This window comes from Ciconia boyciana, chromosome 3, assembly GCF_034638445.1.
Source record: "Ciconia boyciana chromosome 3, ASM3463844v1, whole genome shotgun sequence".
Taxonomy (NCBI): Eukaryota; Metazoa; Chordata; class Aves; order Ciconiiformes; family Ciconiidae; genus Ciconia; species Ciconia boyciana.
Window position 1 is genome coordinate 18,808,726 of NC_132936.1, and position 27,244 is coordinate 18,835,969.

The 27,244-nt window shown below is 39.6% G+C and overlaps 1 protein-coding gene across 5 annotated transcripts in view; it reads right to left on the bottom strand.

Annotated features, from left to right (window-relative positions):
* Window positions 1-2,237: 2,237 nt before the first annotated feature.
* Window positions 2,238-27,244, bottom strand: part of RNF144A (ring finger protein 144A) — a 67,832-nt gene continuing 42,825 nt past the window's right edge. For 4 of the 5 annotated variants that reach the window (XM_072855092.1, XM_072855091.1, XM_072855093.1 and 1 more), the window contains 6 exons: window positions 15,095-15,199; window positions 14,823-14,883; window positions 13,579-13,786; window positions 11,553-11,700; window positions 10,143-10,232; window positions 2,239-7,063 (listed from right to left, as the gene is read on the bottom strand). In XM_072855092.1, coding sequence (XP_072711193.1) covers window positions 6,932-7,063; window positions 10,143-10,232; window positions 11,553-11,700; window positions 13,579-13,786; window positions 14,823-14,883; window positions 15,095-15,199 — 744 coding nt within the window. In that variant the 3' untranslated portion in view covers window positions 2,239-6,931. Of the gene's footprint in view, window positions 7,064-10,142; window positions 10,233-11,552; window positions 11,701-13,578; window positions 13,787-14,822; window positions 14,884-15,094; window positions 15,200-27,244 lie in introns of all 5 variants that reach the window. The other variant, XM_072855096.1, reaches the window with a different exon arrangement.

Here is a 27,244-nt window from a genome sequence, read left to right on the forward strand (position 1 = left end):
GTATGGAAGCAGAGTAACCTGGTTCTAATTTGTACCACCAAGTTCTGCCCTGGTATCTGAAAGCAGTACTTGTGATAAGGCACTCTATGACTGTTTCACTCAGTTTTAGCCATGTAAATTTATGTCCCTGTACAGAGGCAGTTGCCTAGACTTCTGTCATCAAAGTGGATGGGGAAAAAAAAAACACACCTGAGAAGCACCTTGAGTCAGCTAAGCTGTCTAGACAAGTATCTTAGTGAGCAGCATAGGATAGGAAGGCAAGTGTTCCAAAGACACAGGAGATGTGTCTTTGCACTGACTACCATCGGTTAAGGCCAGACACCTGAATATTAAGACAAACCTCATACTTAAGTGAATGAACCCTGAATCTTGGTTCCTAGAGTGTGGAGTCTGGGCAGCAAAGGCTTCCTTGTACCAAATAGTCTTTTCTTCCTTCTTACTTTCAAAGTTGACAAAAATTCCATCAGCTTCTATATAACCTGCATAAAATAAGACTCTTGGTATAGATGCACTGCTAACAGGCAAGTACCCACAGCAGAAAATCTCCTATGAGAAACATCCTAGATGATCTCCAATACAAAAAAAACCCAAACCAAACCAAAAAAAAAAGCTTTGTGGATGCACTGTGCTTGCAGGTTGGCAGTGGCAATCTGTAGCATTACCCCCATACGTGTGTGTACATAATTCAATGTCTACAGTCACATCTCTATTAGAACCATTAAAACTAGTAGAATGCTAGAACTAGCACTATGTTTTTGTGCTGTGGGATTCAATTGTCTCAATTGTTCCATTCTTAGAGGACAGTTACCGGCATGCTTTTGACCCAAACTCTCCCACCCAGTGCCCAGGTACAGTTCAGGAGTTATTCTGGGGCTGGGGCCACTCCTATCAGAGCTTATTACTATGAATGTGGGTCAGCTCTGCTGACTGAATGATCCTGGACACTCCCTATTTACTAGAGCATACAGGGGCTAGAAGTTTGCCATTTAAGAATTCAACTTAAACGCTCTAATTTTAGCCAGTTGAGACCCTGAAGTCCTTTACTCCACTTAGAGTTTCTGCAGTACTTAATTCTCTGATTACAGACCTGTTGTGCAGAAACCCAGTCACACAGCTGAAGGCACTGGATAAGAAAATCCTACAGCAAGGTAAGCTGAACCTGGCAGACAGACTGAGGAAATGCCCAGGAGCTAAATGTTACTTAACTACAAGATAATGGCACATGACTGAAAAATAACCCTCCTCTCTAAAAGAAAACTGCAAAGCAAAATATACCCTAATTGGAAGCAACTGATTGTGGGAGCAGAGGAAGAAAGTAGAAACATTGCTTTGTTAATACCTGCTCCTAGAATAGGTCAAAACCGCTCGTGGCATTTATAGACTATTTTCTGCCCAATTAATTGAACAAAATATCTAAATTGATCTTTTCCTTATGGAGAAAAATCATTATGCTCCATGAAAATGAAAGAAAGGAATGACTGAGTAGCAGCTATTATGTGGCCTTGATTTTTCTTAAATAGTCAGGTATAAAGCACATACGTGCATATTAGTTATGCACACCATTTTTTTGAAGAAATTGTGGCTGTGCTTTTTTATGCTTATAGACAAATTGTATCCTAACAAGTGAGAAAGAAACTACAGGGACTGAAGGAAAGGCTGCATACTCAACTGCAGTTCAGACAAAATGCAAAGTGCCTGTTGATAGAGTCAAGAACATGAGAGCCAATTCCCACTGTCAAAGAGAGTTAAGCATGCTCTGTTGTACAGGAGATTGAGCTTTGCCTTTAAAAGTTTCACCTCCAGAACACCAAACTGAGGGGAATACAAGCTACTCACTGTGGAGAGATCTGTCACAGCCACCTCCACCAGACCTAAATCTGTGGTGCAAGAATATACACGCATCTCAGAGGGATCCTTGGAGCAGCACGTTCACCCAGCTGGAGCGTACACCGATGACTGCAACAGGAGCTGGTCCAAAGACCCAGCTGTGGGTCAAATTAGCTCTAGAGATAGACAGATTCACTCTTTCGGCTAAACTGCGAGACGATGAGTCAGAAACAGCAGTTATGCTCAGAAGGGAGGCAGCAGGTCTCCAGGCCACAGGGCTGTGCTTGCTCTGGAGGATGGAGAGGCAGATAGCATAGGGAGTCCTACCATAAGAAAACCACTTTTCTTTAGTGAACATATAGCACTGAAAAGTCACTATGAAGAATCACAGGAGACGCATTCATTTAAAATATCTATTGAAATTACAAATTAAACTCTTCAATATGATTCAAAGTACAAAACACAACATTAAAAGGCATTCAACAGCTCTTTTATACATCACAGTGTTAGTGGCACAAAATGTACTTACATTTCAAATACATCAACAGAACTATTTTTACACTAGTCAAATACATTATTTATACATATGCATGACTCCTTCATGCTTATTCCTATACAAGTTCAAAATACATCCATGATAAAATGATCAAGAAAGGTTCAGTTATGTACCACGTACCTGGACCTAATGTTCCTGGAATTCTTGTAAGAGAGATACACAAATCAAAGCAATAATGAAGACCACAGGGCTCTAAACACAAACAGCATGCCTTACTTAGAATAAGTGCATTAGCAATTAAGCACTGATGCAGGCTTTTTGATGTCTTTAATATCACTGTCATCAAAAACCGTATTCTATCTGTTTTCCTCAGGATTTTAGATTATGTATGTGAAATGTACAACCTTTGGTTTTAAAAAAAGCAAACCTGCACAAAGCTTTATGCATGCTGCAACTCACTAGGATGAGAACGGCCTGTATTAAATATATTTACTCCTATACAGTAAAAGGCCTATAGATGAAATGCACAAAACTTCATTTTTATTTTCCTGCCCATAACAACTTTAAATCAAGAGCACTTCATCTTTTTCTGATCTATGAATATTTTATCCTGTCAGCTCCATAAATGAGAGCTTTTCACTAATTTTGATTGTGTTTCCTGCATGCCAGGAGATCAACTGTAAGCTGAGAGCTGATCCAGTCAGCTCTTACTTGTGATTTTGCCTAATTCATAAGCCGGAGTATTTGAGGAAAGATCATGCTGCTTGGTATGTGAGGAGAGCATCCCAAGTTCTTGGCATGCTAAAGTCAGTAGTAAGAGGTTTCGGGATGAATGCCAACATGAATGAAATTGAAATATTAACATAAAACTACAGTAAGCATTTATACGTAATCTTTCATCACAGAATCTTGAAGAGCTTTAAAACCAATGAATTTGCCCTCACAGCCCTCCTGTGAGGTAGGTGAACATTGGTCCATCCATTTAAAAGATGGGTAATTGAGATAAGAGGAGATAAGTGATTTGTCCAATGTCAGGTGGGGAAAACTCAATGCTACTGCCATTGAAGTCAGTGCTACTGATCTCTCTCAGGACTGACTTCAGCCCAACTAATGAATGGCAAGCCTAGGGAGATGCAAAGCCTCTGGAGTCTGGACTCCACAGTCAGTCCCATGCTCACTAGACAGGACACCTTTTCCCCAACAGAACATGCAAATGATGTACTGTTACAAACTCCATTAAAAACAGCATTTAAGACAATGTAAAAAACCTAAATAATAGCATCCATATAATAATAAACCATAAAAACGCAACAGAAACCATGCAGTGGCATTTTTCTGGTGAAAACCTAAAAAGCCAAAGCTGTTCTAACAGAATTTCATCTGAAAAGCAGCAGAGACAAACATTCGCTTTTCCATGGCAGGGGGTTTAAATGTCAGAGTTTAAAATAATGTATTTACAATTCAACTTCAGGGTATTAATTGTCACACTATCAACATAAGCTGTAACATAAAAATGCCCCAAACTCAATACATCACTGCCAGAAGTTGCTACTTTGGAAACAAAACAGCATTAAAAAAAAAAAAAATGAAAAAACCCAAACAAAAAAACCCCCACGAAACAAAAAACCACCAAAATCCCAAATCCCCGAGAAGAATACAGATGGAATGACATTTAGCAAACCTGAAAGGATTAGGTATTTGGTAAATATATGTAGGCATATAGTCTATCCCAACAGCCAGGATGTGAAACAAGAGATATGTCATAAAAATCTCCATTAGCAATTCAAGTATGTTGAGATCGGAGACACAGATATACTGACAGAAGTACACAGTTTTCTGATTATATATAATGTTACCTGTGAGCATTAATTATAAACTATCATTTTAAAATGTCTGTATTTGTAAAGGACTTCTTTTTCTTTCCTTGTTTTTTTAAATCTGGAAATGCATTAATTTTGACATTTATTATTACCTGGCCACACAGTACCGTGGAAATCTCAAGTTTCGCTATATTGCCACATAAAGGCCAACTCTAAGAAAGGCACAGAGAAAATAAACTTTATACCAGGACACTCTGGTACTGTTAACAGCCGCTGCACCTCTGCTGTTCCCTATCACCCCAGTAGTAGAATTGGTCACTAGAGCCACTGCCACATACAGCATAATCCCTTAGTGCTCCCAATTAGAAAATTAACAAGCCATGAAATCTTTATGTCCTTTTGTCCAGGTTTTTTTTCCTCCAGTTAAACAGAATTACAGGGCCAAGGATGAAAGGTCATAGTTTAAGCTTACCTGCAGGAAGCTGTCCTTCGCAGAAGGGTTTCCATTACTTCTGCACACTGAAGCTATGGCTCGGGACAAGCCAGGTGCTTGGCTTAGGGTACCTCTGGGGAGATGGACTGAGCTGCTGCCAGAGCCGGCGTGAGATAACCCCTTCACTGCCCGCTGAACTCAGTGGTGCTTCACACACCCCTTGGGGGCTGGCAAACAGTGACCGATTGCACTATCCAGACTTCCCCACAGATATTTTTGAACAGCTAAGCAATTTTTAATTAACAAAGATAGCTAAAATACTAGAAATACTGCGATAACAAAAACAGATATTAAGAGTAAAGATCTGAACTGTGCATTGCCATAAACAATCTGAAGATATCACAAGGAGTTCAGACTTGCTGGAAACCAGCTATCCTTTTTCTTCATGTTATAATGGCTGAACTCATTAAAATCAAGCCAAATAAGTGAATAGCAGATAACCTCCAGCTCCTGGAGCTAAAATCTGTGGTTAGATACAGTTTGAATTTGGATACTATTAAACTTGGAAGAAGGGGGAGGAGAAGAAATTCAAGAATAGTTTTATAAAAAGACAGTGGCCCTTTTCAAAATTGTACCCTACAGTCTTTTTATTTAACTGATAGACAGTATAAAAGAAAGATAATAAAGAAAGGAGTCATTTCCTTATACTTGAGCTATGAAAACATATTCCCGGCCTGCTGACAGCAGCCAGAAGCAGTTGCATTTAAAGGTCTTAATACATTTTCAGTGCAAAGTTATCCTGGCTTCGACATACTCATCCATCTCAGTACATTGATAATGCACAGAAACAAATGATGATGAAAAAACCGCAGTCAAACTTCAGTCCACAAGCCATTCAAAAGAATGTTTTCCTTCAGAACTACACACAGACATACACGTTGTTTCAGATGCTTCATATTTCATGGCAAGAAGTTATTAGTCAAATTCTTGTAGGCTTTAAAATCAGAGCAAAGTATTTCTAAAGAGAAACTACAATGATTAATAGTATGATGACTAGCACGCTTTACGACCCTGGAAACACAGCACTGTGAATTCCGCAAAACTATCAAATCAGGTCAAGTGATTATTTTTCAAATGAAAACTTGTTTCGTCACAGCATTGTTATTAACAGCATACACCATACATCATACGATATTAACTCTGAAAATGGGCTAAATAGTTTAAATGTAAAGTACAACTTCCAAAAGTATCCCAGGCATTTTTATTATTAACTACAGGGATAACCCTAATGTAGTTTTATACTTAAAAGGAAAGATTCATTGACAACCCAAGAGTCTGCTAAATAGTAAAGTTAGTCCTGTATTTTTTAATAATTGCCCTAAAGACAGAAGCAAGCTATCTTGAACTTCCAAAATATTTCAATAGCACAGCTATTTACATATTTGGTTTAAATAGGATTATATATTTATATATCTATATAAAAAGATTAAGATACCTGGATTAGAAGTTACATAGCCCTGTAAGTATAGCAGAACCCTAAACAACAGCAAAAAATAATAATTCAGAAAAACACTAGTGGTCCAGTGGTAATCAATACCATCAATGCATTTTTAAAAGAACCTTGATTAGATAGCAGGTTTGTGTCACTACTCAACCTTACAGCTTCAACAATTCATTTTTAAAATGTAGCTTTCAATCAAACAAATTTCTTATAAGACTTCAAAAAATTCCTGGAAGGCAACAGGACCAACTTTGTCCTTCTAACTCTCCCCAAATTTCAAGAAAGGCATAGGATGGCCTATATGCACCTTATTGATTTTGTTATACTTGGAAAAATAGGTACTAAAAAGGACATTGCGATGGCTTTAACAAAAACAGATGTGTAATAAACATGGCAAAGTCACAGTAAGTTGACTATCTGATTTAAATGATAGGCAACTTAAATATATACAGGAATAAACCACCAAATTTTGAAGCGAACGGATATGCAGAAAGTTTAGATTTGTATGCATTTTTAGCTTGTTTTGCTGATGTCATTCAGCACAGTTCCTAGTCCACCAGCAGGGCATCAGAAACTTTTTGCATTATTTTTAGCAGTATCACCTCTTCATTTCAGATAGCTACCTGGGTCCATGGTCTCCCTTTAGCACCAAACTTGCTTTCCATTACCCTCCTTGTCTATTATCAATCGATCTATGCAGCAGTAGTAACAACAGTTCCTGGAACCAAGACTGTGTCTCAATGAAAAGCAGAATGGGGCAAATAAGGCTACAGCAATGTAAGTGCAAGAGGGAAACATCAACAGCAACCATAAAATCAAAACACATGTTGTGATGAGTCCAATCTTCTCTCAGTCTAGGTAGGTAGAGGGTCATCATCTCCTTTATTACATTTGCACTTGCAGCACAGAACAAATGGTGTTGCAAGTAGAAGGAAAGGGGAGGCCACCAAAAGTAGAAGACCAAATCCTGCAAAAATTCCTACCACCTGCAAGAGAAAGGAATAGCATTGCATTAGGGATAACAATTGTCTAGATTCTGCTGACACCAGTGCATCATCAGTGTCCTTCAAAAGGATCTCAGCAAATGCTGTCATTGACCTTACCAGAGACAGGACTTCCCCCCCAAACGTACGCTACAGTCAGCTCATGCGATCAGTAAACATGAGTGAAATCAGAGAGCAAATGTTCATGTTTCATTGCTCCCATCAGAACCGTGCCACACAACTCAGTTCCATCACACAAAGTGATGCAGATGGTTATTTGCCTTTTTGAGTTTTGCTATATCTCAAAGAACTAGTGAAGCAACTGACTAGATACTTTTTTCTTGATCAAACCTACATATTAAATATCAGGATCAAGACTACAAAAGAGTTAGAGACTCCCACTTTCAGGTGCTCTCCTTTTTGCTGGAGAAAGCTCCAAAAAGAATCAGTCAAAGTTCTGGTGTTTTTCAGGGAGAATCTGGTGTTTTTTGGGGAGAAGTTCCCACCAGCAGGAACACAAGCTTGGGAATCTCAGCCACAGATTACAAGCACTATAGACTATAGGAGGACTTTGCATATGCCAAATGGCTTTTGCAGTCAGACCTGAGCTCATCCTGCTCCTTCAGGGGACATGACCTCACTCTATCTAAAGTACTTTTTTCACTGACATTTATTGATCACCCTCTTCCCAGCATGGGCAGAGGACCACAGACCTACCCATCCTGTCAGTGTGCCAAACTCTATTAGTTTCTACAGAGTTTAAATTTGGAAAAATTATTAAAAAAACATTCAAGTTGAGGTTCATTGCCTGAGGAAGTTTTCCATTTGCCATAGGCAACTAAGAGTAATGCTGCAACACTATGCCCGCAATTTATTTGAGAAAATAATTTAGATTTACGCACATGAGAGTGCCTGTGAATAATTTTGAATAATGAAGGCAGGAGTGGAATGCTAAGCTGCTAGCAAAACCTCACAACAGAAAGCAAAAAGAAATTAGACTGCAGTAGTCATTAAGAATTCTTCTAGCCAGGGCTAGATAAGCTGCTTCAATTAGCTGGCAAATATTTAATTAGCCATGGTATAGATGGGATGATTTACTAGTACTTTTGTTGGCCACGGACAATTTCTCGTTCTGATTACTATGTATTTCTTGCAATTCCACTACCCAGGGATTTTCAGAGGAGGGGCTGAGAGGAAAGGCTGGTTGCGGGAGATGGCGCTGTGGGACAGCAGTCACCACCCTCGGACTGCCTCCTACTACGCCAAATTCTTTCAGACTTGGATTTTGGCTGTCCAGGGATAAGGAGCTCAAACTTCCTTGCCCTATCAATTTAATTTTTTGCCAAGAGCAATTTCTTTTTCAGCTTCAGAGGTGTACACATTTCATTACTCATTCTTTTTTTGGGGGTGCTGACAATCTCATGCAACTTCCATTTACTAATCTTTGCATTTATTTGTTACAGACATAAACCAAAGCTAAATTCTCATCTCCTTTAGAAACTGCAAGCTGCAACTATTGCCGTACTGGTCTTTGGAGAGAGCAGGACCTTGCCTAGCTCTCTGCAGCCCAGACTAAGAGTGCACTGGTCAGACAGAGGCAAGCTGGAAGTTAGCAATTCAGTGGAAGGGATTGACTGCTGGTAATTTTTATGAGATATCTATTTACACCTTCCTTTCAGACTCAATATGCCATCAAATAATTCATTAAGTTTACTTTTGTTTGGGTTTTTCTGTTGTTTATTTTGGGGGGGACGAACATGTTTGTTTGTTTGCTTTTTAAACAAAACTGCCTGCTGAGCATTACTTACTCATTTTCTACTTGGTTCTGTTGCTTCTGAAGAAGTTGCTGCCCTACTCAGCATCAAGCCATTCCCTCTGGCCAAAACAAGTATTTTTTTTAAATCCACAAACAACAAACCAAAGGCTCACCTCAATTTGCCCTGGATAAATACTGAAAGGAACTTAACATAAGGAAACAATTGCAATGTTGATTTGGCTTTAGTGGGTTTAGCAGAACTATATCCTGACTCGTGCAGAATTATCACTTTCATTCTCAACAATGACCAGAACATCAAACATACTGTCTATCAAACATATTTGCACTAACTGCTGTGGCTAAGAACAGATTCCAAATATCAGATTACTCACCTCATATTACAGGTATATCAAGAAAGCTTATGTACTCACACACTTCCTAAGATACCATTGGCTAAGCCAAGCAAAACCCAGTCCATAGCTCAGGCGTGCAGGGGTGTATGTGGAGGGAGAGGGGTGTGATCCTTATTTCAGTTTAGCTGTTTGTCCAGACTTGGGGTTTATTCTCTAGACTTGGGGTTTATGCTCAAATGGAAAGAAATCTGTACTTCACAAAAAGCACTTCATCTTAAGCTAAGGTAGATATTTACTGGCACACAGTTAATTTAGGCAGAGAGGACTCAGATACCCAGATGTCCCTGTATCTCTGAAATGACTGCAAAGGCAGTAGATTGGACTAAGTCACACATTGGCATTTATTTTGTATGCACTGAAGCAGTGCAGAGAGCTCTTCCATTACCAGCATTCATGCTGGATCCAGCAAGACTGGATCTAGACTACAAGAGTCATCCCCACACTCTTCGTAATTGTCAATTTGAATCTGTATTTGGAAGTACTGATAAGCTCACTGGGTTACATTCTGTCCAACCTACATGAATGAGTCAACTGGAGTCCATACCAAGATACTGAGCATACTCAGGCTAATTCCTTTCCAGTTCTGGATCTGGTGCTAAAGATCCCTTACAGGATGAGCTTCCCTGGTAATAGTATGGATGGTGGCAACCTAGTTTGTCCTCCACGTTTACTGAGCACTTAACTGGCTCTGCAAACGCACCCTTCCTAGTTCTGAGTGACTTTCTGCCAAGGAGTATCCTCTCTGGAAGAGCTACCTGTTCCTCTCCGAGCTACTGCCCTCTTTAAATCTTCTATGAAAATTAGTTACCATTTGGCACAGAATTTTACCCTAAGGTGTTAAAATGAGTAAGGCAAAGGAAGGCACTATGACAGTAGTAGACCTGTACAGAGCTTTTAAAGATCTGAGCTTTACCTGTGTTCTGTGCCAGATAACAGATGCCCTGGAGTGTCCCAGCTTATTTCGACAAGGTCCTTTGTCGTAATGTATAAGGAGAAAATCATCCTACAAAATATTAAATGAAAAGGTAGGTAATAAACAGCAGTGCAAACTGTTCTTCAAGTTATAAAATGCTATTTCCTGAGAACTTATAATCAGGAGTTGTACAGGAATGTAAACGCTTAGTGAGGTGGATATGGCCATGTCGAACCTTTCTGAAGTGCTTTGTTTACAGTTAAGTGTCTTCACAAACAGGTTTGTTTAGCAAGTGTTATATATCTCTAATGAATTCTTCTCCCAAAGGCTCTCAACCTCCATATTTAAATGCTAGTATGGATTAGTATGCTAAGAGGATCCAAGAAGATAAGCTGCCCATTGCATATATTTCACACACATACAGAAAGAGCAAAGGAAAATGAATACTTGTACCGCAGACTTCCCAAACTTGGTTCCTTTTACTAGCTGAAGAATAAAAGGACAATACAGATTTTTGAGAGATGATGTCTCTATCTGTCCTACCATCCTTTGGCAAACCAGCCAAGAGAGCAGGCCTAGTATAAGGGAATACTGCTTTTTTACTGAGCACGTGAGAAGCCTGTGACTTAAGGACTGTTAGTAAAGCATTCAAACGGGAAAACCACAGGATCTGAATAGTCAGAGTAGCTTTCGGGAACCTAAAACATTTCCTTTGCTGTTGTTAACGATGCTATTAAATAAAAGAGATGACATGGAAACAGATGTCGTATATTGTATATACTGTGATCCTTGGGCATGACAACAGGCTGATTTTAAAAAAACATAAACATATGAGAGCAGCAGCTTATAGACTGACAAATTCCTGGTGTTAGGAGAACATCGTATTCTTTTTCATACGTCAGATCTATTTCTTGTCCCACAGAATACAAAGAATGGTAAACAAATCTGACTGCTAGACTCCTGCATGGTGACGCACCAAATCTAAAATTTGTCTGATAAACTTCCACAGACTGAGAACATTGCTATACTCATCCTGTAACTCCTTCAAGAAGGGGAACATTGAAAAGTCAGTACTAAATGAAGTATTATTTTTAAAAAAGGCAAAAAAAAAACCCCCCAAACCCATGTTAGTTACCATGTAAAGACTGCAAACAACATTTTCATAAAATTATACTTTATAATTATTATTTCCTGACTCACATAGGCAAAATGCAAAGATCACAAATGTCAGACAAGTAAAACAGAACATACAAATGCTATCAAATTACCAGCCTCAGCTTTGGTGGGTCGCAGTCCACCAAGTTGGGCAGAAGCTACTGAGCTACTATTTAATTGATTAATGAGACAGCTGGATGGCACAGCAATGAAATTCTAAGCTTCTGAGAATCAGAGTGCATGGCATGTACTCACATCAAGAGATTCCAGACAGTACCAGCAAAAGGCATGTTTGCAGTTCTTACACATCATTTGGGCGCAGCCTTCATCTCGTTCAATGTAAACTTTACACTTTGGACAGCGTTTGATTGGAGCATCATCATCTTCCATTTTAAAAACTGAACTGTGGGACAGAGTGAGGACTTAATAAGATGTGTGGCCATGAAGAAGAGAAGAACTTCTAAGAAATGTGCTAAGAAGATAAGCTTACTTTTTCATTTTAAAAAAAGTGATAAATTGGTAGAGATCTGATTTAAAAACAGATTTAAAAACAAAACTCTGTTTAACTGAGTTTTGTTATTCAGATATTTTGGCTATATTCTATTTTTCAAACATACCTCTATAAAAAAGTGTTTACTAACTACAGTGCCTACGTAACAGTCAGGACATTTTCTCTACCACATATTTTACCAACTGTTTTTGTTATCTAGTGATACTAATAGATATTATACAGTTTTCTCCTGGAATATATCAGATGAGCAGCAGCTAGTTTCACACCTAAATGCTTTGTATGTCTAGATCATCTTCCTTTTTCCTCCTTTCTTCTTTCTCTGAAAAGAAGACGAAGCAATCCCTTGATGGCACAAGCCCAGACCACATTCCTCCGGATTGCGGCACCACGGCTTGTCTCTGCCCTCCTTGAGGATCCTCCCTAGGAATTTCCTTCCAAATCAGGAACCATGAGGCTTTTGGGCCATGCCGTTCTTTCAGAGTTGATCTCTTTGTCTCTAACACTGTCCTAACGAGTCATGGTTCATGAGTTAGGTAGGGTCAGCACCACCTCTTCTTGTTTTGCATCACTATGCAAAACCATAGGATGTCCCCTCAAATAGTTGGCACAACAGAGGAATGTGGAAACACTAGAAGAGCATTTATTTCCCTCGAGTAGCTTTCTACCATATGCAGGCTTTATGCACACCAACAACTAAAACGTACCTTAACAAATGACACTTCCTGCAGCCACTGCCTGTGGGAGATACAAGAACGACTGATGGGCAATCAACGGTTTGCCAGAAAACAGGACTGACCCTTGACTGATTGATTGATTTGCCCAACAGCAGGATAAAAGGACATACACTTGTTAGTCACACTAGGGGCAATTATATTACAGAAAAATGCTTTGAATTCATAAACTGTATATGAAACTCCAAATGCATGGTAGCACAAACTGCTACTGGCACATTATGCTCCAAAATAATGAAAAAGCAAACCTGAATGGAGTAAAAAATGAAGCATGAAATAAAAACTAAAAGCAACCAAAACACTAAGGAAAATAAATAAAATTTTTTGTCTTGCCATGAAGTTTAGTCAGCTTCAGTTCTGGTCAAGCACACACAAAAAGCATGTGCAAAAGTTACTATATTTGACCAGGAACTCATGACAGCATCCTAGCTAGTCACCTGTTACAGCAAAGCTTGAAAGAAGACAAGTTATGAATAGCTAAGTCCAAGACTGGCCAGAGTTTTAATGATACCTTGAACTGCTATGCAATCTTTGAAAAAGCCCGAACATTAAGTAGGACACATGCACAGTGGCCTTTCTTATTCACTGGCTGCAGTACGCCAGTGGAAACAGCTTGAAGCAGAACTTAAGAACATTGGCCAAATGTGCAGCAGTTGGGATGATTGACAGGGTATCTTAAAAATCACTGCCTGGCATGTTACCAACCCTCACGCTGTCCAGAATAGCAGAAGCAATGAGATGATCTCTGAAAGGAAGCTCATGAGCTGCCTGGATATCATATTATTCCCACTGGGGCAAAAGGACGGCTGATAGAAGCTCAAGCAGCTCCTTTGTGCTTTGCTGGGAATGGTGGCAAGGAGTGAGGCTGTCAAGAGCTATCCAGTTTTGGAATACAGCATTAAAGGAACAGGAGTGACTAAGTGAAGGAAACAGCTTTAAAAGAAAATATCAGGAGAACACCTTTTTGCTATTCATACTCCGGTTTGTTCAAAGATTGAGTGTTTTGTTTCTAAATACTAGATCTTTTGCAATACTTTACCTTGTTTCTCCTGGAAGAAAAGAGATTGGCATGTTCTCTTGACAGCCTTGACCTGGATGCCAATTAGATTTGCAAGCAGAGCAGAACTCAATGTCACAGGCTTTGCACTGGACCAGCTGAGGGTCCTGTGGGCTTGGTTCCTGCAGCTGGCAAACTGCCTGGCAAGTAGAGGATGGACACCAAGTCCGACACGGATCCAAAAGCACTTCTGTAAAGGGGCATAAAAGAACAAAATTCAAAGGCGGTTACAAGACCGGCCTTCCATAACAATGTATTCCAGCTGAGGTTGACTGACAGGGCATTTGAAGACACACATTTTCAAAAGAAGCCTTTTAATTTATGCTACCCACTTAGACATAAATCTGGTCTGCTTTGCAAACAGGCACCAAACTAAAGTGAGTTTCCCGAGTTTGAATTAATTGCCCACTTTCATTCACTGAACTAAACTTGTACTGAGAATGAGATGTTCTATTTTTCTTCAGTTGTAGCTGAAGTTAAATAGAGCATATACTATGCAGGTATAACCCATCAGAAAGTGTTTTTACAGTGCCTTGCCCAGTAGGACTCTATTTCAAGTTGGCCTCTGCCCTAATGTAACCACATGATTAACAATAGCATAAGACTGTGACACAGTTTCATCCCTTTCTTGGAGGCTGCTTACTGCAAAGTAATTTCATGTTTCAGAGCCCACTGAAGTCAATAAAAACCTACCAATGACTTCAGCAGGCTGGGTCCTGCCCTCAGCAAAACCTTACCGTAAGTTCTCTATGGCCACACAGTTCCACATCCCCATAGGCACCCAATCAGCTTATATCTTCATAAAAATTAACAAGGTTCATTACACACAGAACTGCCTAGTCGTTCTGCAACCAGATGCTGTCACAGGAGATAACGGTGGCTCCATAAATGGGGTCAGTCTACCCCCTCAGCCCCTAGAGCACTGGCAGTCAACTCAAACAGCAAAGCTCAAAATAGAAGTCATTCCCTCCCTTAGTTATAGAGCAATATAATACATAGCAATTTTCTTTCCTTAGTTTATTCTCAGAATGTTGCACTTCTGGGTTTGATGCAGGCAAGAAGAGAAACAATGTTTTCCTTTTTTTTTTTCTTTTTTTGTGATGCCCAAACAATTAATGCACAATGCTACTGCATGAACATGTGCAGAGCCAGATTCTGACTTATGGGATCGCTCTGGAGTGATACCGTTCCTACAGCCTTGCAATGGGTAGTGTTACATGTGTTACCTCTTTCAAACTGTAGCTTCTTATACCTTTGCATGATTTCTGACGCAACCATGCACTCAATCTGTTGAAGGAAGGAAAAAGAAAAGACAAATTCCCAATTAGGAACAGCAATAATCTAAGGCATTTTCAACAAATGGAGACAAAATATTTGACCTTTAGAGAATTATTAAAAACATATGTTGGCAACAATGACAGCTGTAACATACAGAGCAAGACACTTTTAAACATGATAGAAAGAAAAGAAAAAAAAACTATTTGCAGTAAAAGCGTACCTCATTTTCTTGCAGATGACCTCGCTTTGGGCAGGCAGCATCAGGGCAGCTGATTGCTGTTTCTAGACCTTCTTTGATCAAAAGTTCCACGTACTGTTTTAGGCACTGTAAGAGAGCCAAAGACTGAGTTAACTATCCCACCAAGAATAAACCACTCGCTAGTTTAACAGCTTTCCTCTGAAAATCTGAAGAACTCAAACTTCTTTGAAAAAACAGATAGTACTGTGTCCCTTTTGCAACCACGGGCCATGTTCACAGCTTTTGCCACGGTTATACCTTTAAATAGAAAACAGCAAGTTGATTTCCCATCAAACGACTCTTCCTCAATTTAAAATATGCAGCAAATTAAAAAATAACAATAATGGGGACAAGGACAAATCAAATAGGGAGCTAGGAGGGGAAAAAATAATAAAACATCACCAAGACAAAATTAGATTAACCACACTCCAAAAATCTTAATGTGACTGGAAACCACAACACAGCTTAGTAAGCGGTAACTACCCATAGACAGACATCTGTCAGGCATACCAGAGAGCAAAAGGGAGTGGTGTATCTTGCCTTCTATTTCTAGAAAATAACCATCTGAACTTCATGGTTAAAGATATAGCTTTTCCATAGGAAGGAAAAATGTGAGAATTAGGACTCCCAGAAGAACTACAGTTTCCATGGGGACTGAATAATAAATATTGGTAATACTAATACTTTTCTCTCCTAGCAACCACAGCATTTTACCCAAGTCATAACTGAAAACGTAGCATCTAACACAGTAGTGCACAGCACGACCATCAACAAAACAGAAAAGAAAGGTGGCTATTTTAGACTAAGGGCAAATTAAGACCAAACCTTGTTATTCTTGAAGGGCAAACACCACCCCACACCTCCATACTTCCCACATCAAGATGAGAGCTACTGCATAGGTGTCTGCTGGGGAGCCAAGGGGAACGATGGAGAGAGAGAAATATCCTTCTCTCTGCAGATACCGCGCAACTTCTACCAGCCTGACAGTACACAGAAAGAGCAAACAAGGGTCTGCTTTCCAGCGGATGGGTCTCCCTGTGGTGTTCTCACCCTGCTTGTGAGCTCAGCCGGCAGTGGCAAACTGGAGACAATTACAGAAAGTAGGTGCCTAACTCTCTGTTACCAGATACGTGAATAAAGAGTGAGGCTAGGCCAAAAGCAGAGTGAAATGAAGATATAAACCAAGCCCAGCATACAGCTGGGTGGGAGGGGAGAAGGATTACACACTCTGCAGCAAGCTGGTAAAACAGGGACTTCAAGTACTATTTCCAGACAGAACCTGCAAAAGGTATGCAGCTGCCAACTCGCCATCAGCCTGGGAAGGCAAAGGGTTGCATCGACCTTGCCGAGTCCAGCGTGCCTAACCGCAGGTCAGAGCACAAAGCCACTTCTTCCTTCCAACCATGCCATCAAACAGGCCCATCAACAAGCACATTTCCAGCCTAACCCTTTGCACGTGGCTTGTAGCTGCTAAGGTCCAGACTTCGAGCCTACTCATTCACCATCTTCTCTTTCTGTTCTGCCTCTCAATATGTCTGTTCTGCTCCTTTCAGAGACCCTATCACCTATATTAACATTTTATTTTAGATTTTACCTCTCGCAGCTTGATTGCAGCAAAAACTTCACTTCCTGCCCACATAATTTCTGCTGCTCTGGTACACAGCTTTTCTGGCAGCAACATGCCACCACCTTGATAGCACAAGAAATAATTTCTGTCAGATTCCCCTTCCCTGTGTCTCCTACTCAACAGAGACAACAGGTCTATTTTTTGGAAAAGAAAAACAGAGACTGGCTAATTGATACCTCTAAAAGTTTTACATGTCTCAAAAATCCATGTGTGATAGATTATGGTCTGTGTCTTCCTCTTTATCAGTAGGGATTTAATGAAGACAACTGTTCACTTAGTAGACGGCTTGGCTTGCAGAAGGTTTCCAAGCCTTGCTTAGAGCTCTGCAGGGTGGGTGGTGGAGCAGTTCAAGAGAACCACTAGCAGCAATCACAGCAGGCTGAGCTCTGCGAGAACCAGGTCCTAGGTTGCGTGCCTTGGCAAACTGTGATTTCAGCTGTAGGGAGGTATTAGTGCTGCCATAATGACACTGTTGGCTGTTCCCTTTCCCCTCCATTTGCAGACGCCAAGTGTGGATTAAAATGAAAATGCATACATTTTTAATGCCAGCACTTAGCACTTATAGAAAGTACTTTTCAAGCTGAATGAGCTTTGCCATCATTAATCATTAATGCGGTTAATTCTCTTCCTCAGCCTGTTTGGGACCATTGCCAAAGCCCATTCGATTTGTTTCCCTTTCCTCAGATCTTCCAAAGAATGACACAGTTCATCCCTGCCACGAGCACTGTCCAAGGCCTTCCCCTTCCCCTGATGTGGCACTGGCTCCTACCTCCTCAAAACCAGCCCAGCCAAAGTGCACTTCTTATGCTACACCTTCTGGGAACACAGATGCTGTCTCCAGGCCATGAAATATTGCTGTAAATTAGGCAGAGGATAAAACACTCTGTCAAGACTTCCTCACTCCAGAGATTTCTTGGGTGCAGGAGTAACCCAAAGTGGTTGCAAGAGAATTTGAAGCACAGGGTAGCTGTGGCTGCTCTTGAGAGTGGACACAAGATGTGTCACTTGTGTTAGAAAATTTTAAACTGGCTACAGTACTAGAAATGCACCAGCATGCAAGCAAAACAACACAGTAGCATCAGGTACTCAGTTATATACTATGAAAAATTCATTGCAAAACAACTACAAAAAGATGACAAATAAATTGTTGCTCATTTTCTATGCAGCTTGTATTTGATCCCATGCTGGAAGAAAATGTCTTCATAGCCTTTCCATTAAGACAATAAAGTACTGTATAGGATGAATGAAAAATGTGGGAGTGTAATTCACCCCAAACAACTTTCAAAGTGAACTGTATTACATAATTTTTCTCAGAGAAAATAGGAGCTGAAATTAGGTACCTAAGGGCTGAGGTTGGAATAAGGTCACAAGATATCCTTCTTGTTGTACGTTGACCCTTATAAAACCAATATGCTGAGGAGCATCTTTATTCTTCCTTTAATGGACGTGTGTCAATGGAAAGTTACTTTTATTTGAAGCAATACTTTTGCCAAATTCCACTTGTTTCTTTCTTTAAAAAAACCTCATTGTACTTCAGTTATTAAAATATTATTTAAGTCAGTCACACTTGGAGATACTCTAAACCTACCAAAAAATGATGGTGGTCATGCTATACATTTCTGCTTATGTATATAGTCTGACATGATGAATCCAGGGTAAGACTTGGCGTTTCACAAAAAAATACATCTTTACTGAATTAAGTAGGTCATAAGAGGAAACGTTTACTTTGCATTCAGTTTTGTACTTCATTTCTGTACTCTGACAATCTTCACCTGGAATAATGAAGACCTGCCTAGCCAGCAAGAAGAGAGGACCACGTGTGTAAGTTTTTAGTCATTAGTCCAGCTATAGTAACAAACCATATGTGTGCTCCTACTCCTTTCCCAATCCAGAACTAAAACATGTCAGTTTATAACAATCGTTAGGCAAGTTACTCTGTTTTACATTGCAGTTGCAACAAGTGAACAGGTAATTGTAGTAGCTTGGGTTTCTGTCCAGCATGCATACTCCCAGCACACCAAACGACTCGGGAGGAAAATAACAATTATTACATGATGGCACTCTAGGACACTACTAAGGTTGTTTGGGTTCCATAACTATACAGATCTATACTTTAACATTCATTTTACAACTTCCTATATTTTTAAATTAAAAGGAGATTGTAATATACTATCACATATGAATGTTAGACAGGGAACCCCAAAAAACCTGCCATATAACTTCCGTAATTTCCTGTAAACAAAGGAAAGCAAAGCACTGCACAACATATGTGTTATATATAAACTATATATAGACTATATAAACTACATTTAAAGCTTTATATAAGGTTATATGAACTGCAGGTCAAGATGCATCGCATGCCCCAATTGCCGCTAAACAGCACAAGATCAGTCAGAAGAGACCAGTTAGCTTCCCTGAGCATTACACCTGTATTTTTCCCTATGTATGCACACTGCTTGTGCATCCCTGCTCTGTCCTCTTTCTGCACATCACTATTGTCCTTTCTGGTGCCTGGATAACTTTTTCTTTCACCTGATAATCCAAGAATCCTACTGTTGTTTGCTGTTCTTATGACAAAGGTCAGGAGCACATCCACTTTCAGGAGTTTTGGCCCAGATCCATTCTCTCACAAGGATCAAGTGAGAGCCCAACTCAGCAGTGGTTTTACTATCAGCTTCCTATAGAAATTAGGAACACTTTCTTTTTTTCCTCAGCAATAGATGGCTAATGAAGGAACGACTTCCTTTCTGAAGCTGCCAAGCATAGCCTAATATTTAAAGCTCTGCAAGATGAGTTGTACTTCTAACCTCTGTACATCAAGCATTGCACCACACAGAAAATTATATTCAGTGACTACTGATATGCTGTTGCTTTAGAGCTGCACGTCATTTTGTCTAACGTTATAAAGATCAAAATACCCTATGAGAATCAAAATGCTTATTTTTTTTGCCTAATTTCCAAACCATTACACATAATTTCACTCTGCTGCATTTAACTCTAACAAACCTGCACAGGCCACAGCAAAATCTCAGTATAAAGAATTAAAATGTCTGGCTTTTAATTTTCTTTTAGGAGAATTTGAGCAACAATTATGCCTATTTCTGATGATGGTGCTTTGACTTATTTCTCCCAACACCCAAAACCAAATAAAAACCATAATAATTAATAAGAAGGAATCTGACTTTCATTGTTTGCATATGGGGCAACATTCATCTCTCATCTACTTCAACAGAAAAAATGTGTTCACTTGGTGCCTAAGGTAATTTTACAATACAAAATGCATGTAATGAAAAACACTTCAAGATATTTTTGGTGAACATCTTCATTTTTTAAAACAGAAGAGCATACCTTTTCAAAAAGTTATAACAAATTTACTTTTAAGAACATGTTATTGTTGCTATCACAGGAGACAACAAATGGCTTTTCAAGATGTCACCTTTTGTTTGAGAGTCAGGCAGGCAAAAAGATTATCCTGTATTATTTTCTTAACAGCTGCTAGGTGGATTTTGCCAAAACGCAGACTTCTGACTACACTAATGCTGCAGATGCAAGTGCCAAGTCATATGTGAAATTTTATAAATAAGTCAATGGATTTGGAAAGGCCAAAAAAGCATGACAGGATTGCAGAGCCAAGTATATCATCACCATATCATTTGATTTATTTCTTAAAGCTTTAAATGTATTTTAGTGCTGGCAGTAGGCCACAGCCATCTCAAAACAAAATATGCACTACATGCAAAATCATCACATGCTGGTATTGGTAAAACATTTTAAAAAAACCAAACACCTACTGATAAAATTGAAAGGGAAAAAATAAGAAATAAAAGGAAAGAAATCTACCATTTACCAAGTTCTAAAAAAGAAAAGGAATGCATTTCTTACAATGCATTTGTTAAAGGTGAATATTAAAGGTAGACAAAGCCAGTTGCTATTGTGCACAAATACTAACCAGGTAAATAACCCCTCACCTTGGGCAATCACTAAGGGTTTTGCACCGTGCTTCAGGAACACAAGGAAGGGCTGACATGCTTTTTCAACAAGGGAGGTTTTTTATTTTTTTTAACCAAAAAATCTGACTCTAAAATTAGTGGGCTTAAGTTTCAATGCAAGGAGGGGAAACGGAAAATAATACTGGGAAAAAAACTCAAACTGAACAAGAAAATGTGTCCAAGTAAGATGATTATTAACATGTAGACTAAATTGCTGAAGTCTTGCAAATTCTATATCATCTGCAAACCAGGATTAGATGAACTTCTAAAAATATACATACATATATACACACATATATTTATATAAACCTGCATTCAACCACATGAAGAGTCAGGAAATGCTGGTTGGTATTTTATGGTTCACGTTACAAATGACATCACACTGGATGAATGTAACGATCCCTTTTGGCCTTACATGCTCGGAAAGAACATGAAGAATATGAAAGGATATTGAGTGAGAAGCACTTAATTTAGCAGTGTTTTGTAGCTACAAATCCACAGTTTGGTCTATGGGTAGTTTTTGTGCTAAAAGGATACTAAGCCGAAGCTCAAAATTGATGTCATGAGGCTACACAGATGAACAAAATTACTGCAACAACTATTTTTGATAGTATTTTGTAATATTCTTATGTTCTGCATACGGGGTATTTTTCTTTACATTACTTAAAAATTAATACTGAAAAAGTAATATCTTTTCTTGCCAGAAGACAGCGTAATACCAAGGTTATTCCACTGCTCTGTGCTAATTCCACTAAACTAATTCTGCAGTCAGTCTGGTGAATAGGTATTTATACTGGTAGACACACTGTCGGTAAGTCTTTTGGGTAATGTGATGTAATGCTCATTTTTAGCTTTGGATTAGAATAGCAAATAGCGATGCAGTGTGCAAGACTCACCGGGGCGGGGGAGAGAGTGCGCATGAGAGTGAGTGAATGTCTCTCACTACAAATAAATCAGAGAGATTAATTTGGATGTCCACATCTCAGCTGAAGGCTAATACTCTTGGAATAATAGCTCCCCTCCCTGTTGTCCAGCAATTCACTCTGGACTAGAGAGCTTTTCCCTGAAGAAAACGTCACTTTCTACAAAGACTTTCAATTTAGACAAAGCTGAACAATCCCAAGAGGAAAAACTCCCCTAAATAAGCAGCCTACAGCTGGGGTATTCTCTGAAGAGGGAAGAATGACAGAGTAAGGTTTGAGCCTGAGTATTCCCTATTCCTGTAGAGTAGGGATTCCTGTAGCCATATATAACTGTCATATGCTACCTTTTTTTAATATTTTGGTGAATACTTCTAAAAGCAACAGGAATTCTCATCTGGTAATAAGACAAATGGACTTTTAATCTTGGTGTTTCATAGAAAAAGAAAACTACTTTCTGCCAGATTTCTGTGGTACACTTACAGCATGCAAGAAAACATGCGAGAGGAAAGAAAAAAAATTGTAGGTTCCTTGGAGAGCTTTTAAACTTCTTTCAAACTTACTACACAGCCTTTTTGTGTAAAGGAGTAGTTATAATCCTGCTCAAATCTATTCTTATTTAATCACAGGCTCAACTTTGAAATACTCTTGGATTGCTGCTCCAGTGTGCACAATTCTCTATGGCAGATCTACAATCTGGCTTTTTAGTATCACCCTAATCCTACTTGGTTGACAAGTGACTTACTGGAAAATATCTATGCACATTTAATCAGAGAGATCTGTGAGGCATACACATGACCATGGGGGTGTGATTTTTTTTTCTTTATTAGATATACTGTCAGCTATACTGAACAAATCCAAGAACGCAAGCTATATTCAACCTCATAAACCACCTAGATCTGAGAGACAGATGTACATTAGACAGATGTTTAATGTTTGCGATACTGCTTTGAGCTTTAACAGATCATTTCCACTTCTACAGAGATCTTCTCAGAGATAATAATCTACTTTCAAAGAAATCTTCACTACCAAAATTCCAATTTTTATTAACCCTGCAGCTGATTCATCATCCTTAAGAATAAATCACAGAAGGAAACAGTCACTTATCTTGACATGCAGTACTTCAAATCTAGAACTGTGAAAGCAGTAACAGAGAATAGTCTTACATGTTTGCTCTTTATATCCTTTGTTTTGTTGCAGAGACAAAAATCATGCTACACAAACATACAAAACCTTGCCTCTCAGACAAGCACCTGCAAGGCTCTCCAGAGCTCTGCAACAGGGAAATACCTAGTGCCCAAATTTGGCCTCCTATGCTGTGAACAAGACCAAGAAATGGACCTCAGGCAGGACCAGAGACAGATAACATCACAGGTGATAAACATTTTCCCCAAAGTGGCAAGTAATTTGAAAAAGCTCTGTTTGACAGGCTTCCTGCCTCTACCTGCCCAACACTTGCCCTCTTTACAAAGATACCTTTTTGTTCAAAATTGCCAAGGGAAATGCCTTTTTCGCCCCCCATGCTTTCAGTTTTTAAAGACTGTATCAGCTGTTCTGCAGCCCTGCTAGAGCCTATATCGTCAGCCTAAATCCAGTCCCACCATCTTGCCTGTGGACGATGGCCAAATGGTGTCTTGGCTGGGGAAGATAAACGCAACCCATGTGCTTCCATGTCTCAGGACAAACCATATGAGCATCCTTTCCTGAGCTGTAAAAATTGGTCTTGTCCAAAAGTCCTTGTGCTCCCAACAGCTGGTAGAATCTCAGGATGGAAAACGGCCAGCAGCCTGCCAGGAGCAGGGACTCACCCGTTGCAAATGCCACTGTGCTTAGTGCAAAGATGGCCGTTGATTTAGGCTGCAGACAGCAGTGCAGATTTTGCTGCTTTGGCTCTAGGTCTGCCCAAATGCTTTCTGACAGTACACCCAAATGTCACAGCAGTCCCTGGTACACACTTCTTAACTGATGCAAACAACTCATAGACAAGATACTCACATTAGGGATGAGGTGCAGCACCCCTCTGCTTGAGTGCAGCCTCCAAACCCTCTGCATTGGAGTAACCGTGCCAGTTTGAGCACAGGGAAGTGTCAGCATCAGACCATCAGTCAACAAATGATGAAGGCGAGGCAAGAAGAAATGTATGTATCATCAAGGATGCAGGTATTTTCAGCAAGAGCTATCCCTGAAAGAGGAGCCCTGCTGATGACTTCAGCTTAAGAAATATTAGACTATGGCAAATATCCTTTGAGACACAGCAATCAATGGCTATGGAAATCACAAGCAGGACCAAGGAACAGGAACTAAATGAACCTGAAAAACAAGTGCCTGTTTCCAGTTGAATGTCTTAATAGAGAAAGGGAAGGCAATGAAGACTTACAGCTGCCTATGCTTTGAAATGGTGGGTTGTTTTTTTTTTGAGGGAGTGTATATACAGATTTATATATGAGCGTGTACTGTAAAATATATAGAAGATGAACAATTTTTCTTCAGATAAATTTTTCGCATCAGTAGATAGTCAGCAGAAAATGGCCAAATGACACAAGGATAATATCTTGCGGTTCGTGCATATCTTCACCTTAGAATAGATATTGCAAGTGGATGTACAAATAAACATTTTTTCATGTTGGATTTTTACCCCTCCATTATCTTGCATAAGCTGCTTGTTCTCACTTATTCGGGGTTGCAATTGGTACAAACAGAGTAAACTTTACAAAAAGAAATTTGTTTTCAAACGCTAACATATGCAGGATGAAACTCAAGCATTCAGGTGGCAAAAACAACAACAAAAAATTTCAGTTTTCCCTTATATAGTGTTTGAGAAAGTTTATTCTATTTCAGAAAAGAATGAATATTTCTGAGTGGGAGGACAATACACCTGCAGCAAGCAAAAGACCTTGCACTTTCACATGCAAAAAATTATGCAAACAAAAATGAACTAGTTTTCCCAACACCCACATGAAGACAGATAATGTTAATCTCATTTAGTAACATCACACAGGAGAAGGGAGAGCTGAAGGCTCTGGATCAAGTTTAGTTTTTACTCAGGGTGCTGCAGTTCCCAACTCTGTAAATAGGCGAGTTTATTATTTAAGCAGGAAGTTTTGTCATCACAGCACCTACAAGTCAAGTCAGAACCCAGACAGCCATGTGAACTGCTACGCAAACACAGTGACCTCTAACCACGAAGGCTCCGCTGACACATCACGTGTCAAGATTAGTATCAGTTCTCTGCTAAGGTTTGGGGGAAGTGAGCACAAGCAGCAAGCTCTAAGCTTTGCCAGCAGCTGGTGGGAAACAGGAGAACTTTACAGCTGCTAAGAAGTACCCAGAGCTCTATAAAACCTCACAAGCCATTAGGTTTACCCCTCCCTCCTGTTTCAAAGCAAGCAGGGCTTCTCCTCTTGATAGAAGTGGGGGACGGCCTGGCCTCAGCCCAGTGCTGCGTGCTAAGGAAGGTTTCCCTTGGCAAGCAGGGACAAGCCATGGTGGATAAGGAAGGCAGCCAAGCCCACCTGCTCCCATCCACGTGGCTCTTGGTATCTGCCTTGCCCCAGGGGAAGCAGAAGCTGATGCTGCCTCATTTGGAGTGAGGGAGAACACTAAATAAATTGTGCTTTTTCCTGTCTTTCAACTCAGAGGCCAGCAAAGATGTATGTGCTTCCAGTCAAGCATGACAGCAAGAGAAAAAAAACAAAAACAAAAAAAGATGCCTGCTGCCAGTCACAGGCAGGCTAATGATATTTGCCTTGCTGATCACAGGGTCTTCCCTTCCTTTCAGATCTTCAGCCTATGAAGGAGCTCAGTTAGGGGAATGACTAGAATTAAGTAGACATGTATGACCAGTCATGATCAGGCAAATGCAGTAATCCTGGTTAAAAAGGACTAGTGACAGAAGGAGAGTCTATCACTATCCCACTGTCATGCTACTTGAAATAGAATGCACTTAGATATAGACTTAAATCACAGTTCTACCAAACTCAGAGGGATACCTAAAGGTCCAGGGAATATTAACCAGCTGTCTCAAGGGCTTAAGGTAGAGCCTTTGAGTAAGAATCACAGTACAAGTATCTACTAAACAGATATAAAATTGGCATAGCAGTATTAGTTTCAAACACCACAAAGCTGATCTACATGCCCACAGCTGGCCAACAAGAAATCACAAACAAGCAGCGGAAGGTAGGTCTTAACATTAGTTTTGTTATTTCCTTTTTGATTGTAGGACGTCTCTCTCTCACATATCTGAATAGCACTCTTTCCTTCCGTTGGTAACAAGGTAGACTGCAGATGAGTAATCAAAATAATTTTTTCCATCAAAGACAAGTTCTCTCTCAGGATTCATATTTCTTCTAGATATTTGCTTGTCTGGACTGTCTACTTGGCTGATTTTATTTTTAAATTTGAGAAAGGTAAGCAACAAATCCTCTGGTACCAGAATGATCAGCACTGCATAAAGTCCTGAAGGGGACTGAACAATCTAATGTGAAGCCAAGAGGAGCTTAGCCTGTCTTGAGTAAGAGCAGTGGCATCACTGTACTTGCAACACACTATTTGACACTTCTGTGTGCATGTTTATATATATATAAAAGTTATATATGTACACACATATACATGTAATCCTGAATCACAACACATTTCAGCAACTAACTGATGGACTTCCATGCAAGAATATCAACCAGAACAAAACCTGTTGTAACTTTAGTACATATATAATTGGTAACACATCAAGAGAACATCCTGACCTTTAAGACACCTGAGAATTTCATCATAGATTATAAAATAGTCAGAATTTCAGGCAGGAATTGGACTAAAATTGCTCCCTCCCTATCTCCCCTCACCCCAAAAAAGCCAAAGGCAAAGTAACAACTGAAAAATTTTGGTACAGCAACTAATACAAAACAAAATTAAACAAAAAGAAAAAAAGGGATGCTCTGTTTGCTGTACTCTCCTTTTCCTTCCATGAGGAGGTAAGTGTCATAAGGAAAGCTTTCTGAAGAAAACATGCAAAATCTATTACTTCTCCTGGGGCGAGCAACTGCTAAGTGACTATCTTGAAATTTAAGGCTACTAGCTATCTACTGTGTGCTATTTAAGTAGGAAAAAGTGATTTAATAAAAAGCAAGACATTTAAGCATTTTGGTCCAAAATTTGAAAACCACACTTAAGATTTGTCCTCTTGGTGACATGATTCCAGAAGGAAAGAGATATTAGTTTGCCCCTCGACAATACTCGGAAAACCAACCAAACAAAAAGCCAACAGCAGATAACTTGTTTTCCTTTCTACTCTCTAGACTTTTGTTCCTCTGGTACCTTGAGCAATCCAACAACGGATACATTCCTAATGGATGAGATATACAAAACTTGAGAGAGCTCAGAGCATTGTGTGTGCATTAGCGATCATAACGATAAAAACCATAATGGAGTATTGTACTAATAGCCACAACTGGCAAAATAATACGATGGGAAATTGTAGTGTCTATGCCTTATCAGCAGAGGAGTGGCAGTCTGCTCTATTCAATCCATGCACAGCTCTGCCAGAGAGCAAAAGGAAACAGTGTCCCCATTCTATCTTTCTGAATAGCAATGTTGTGTTATTGTA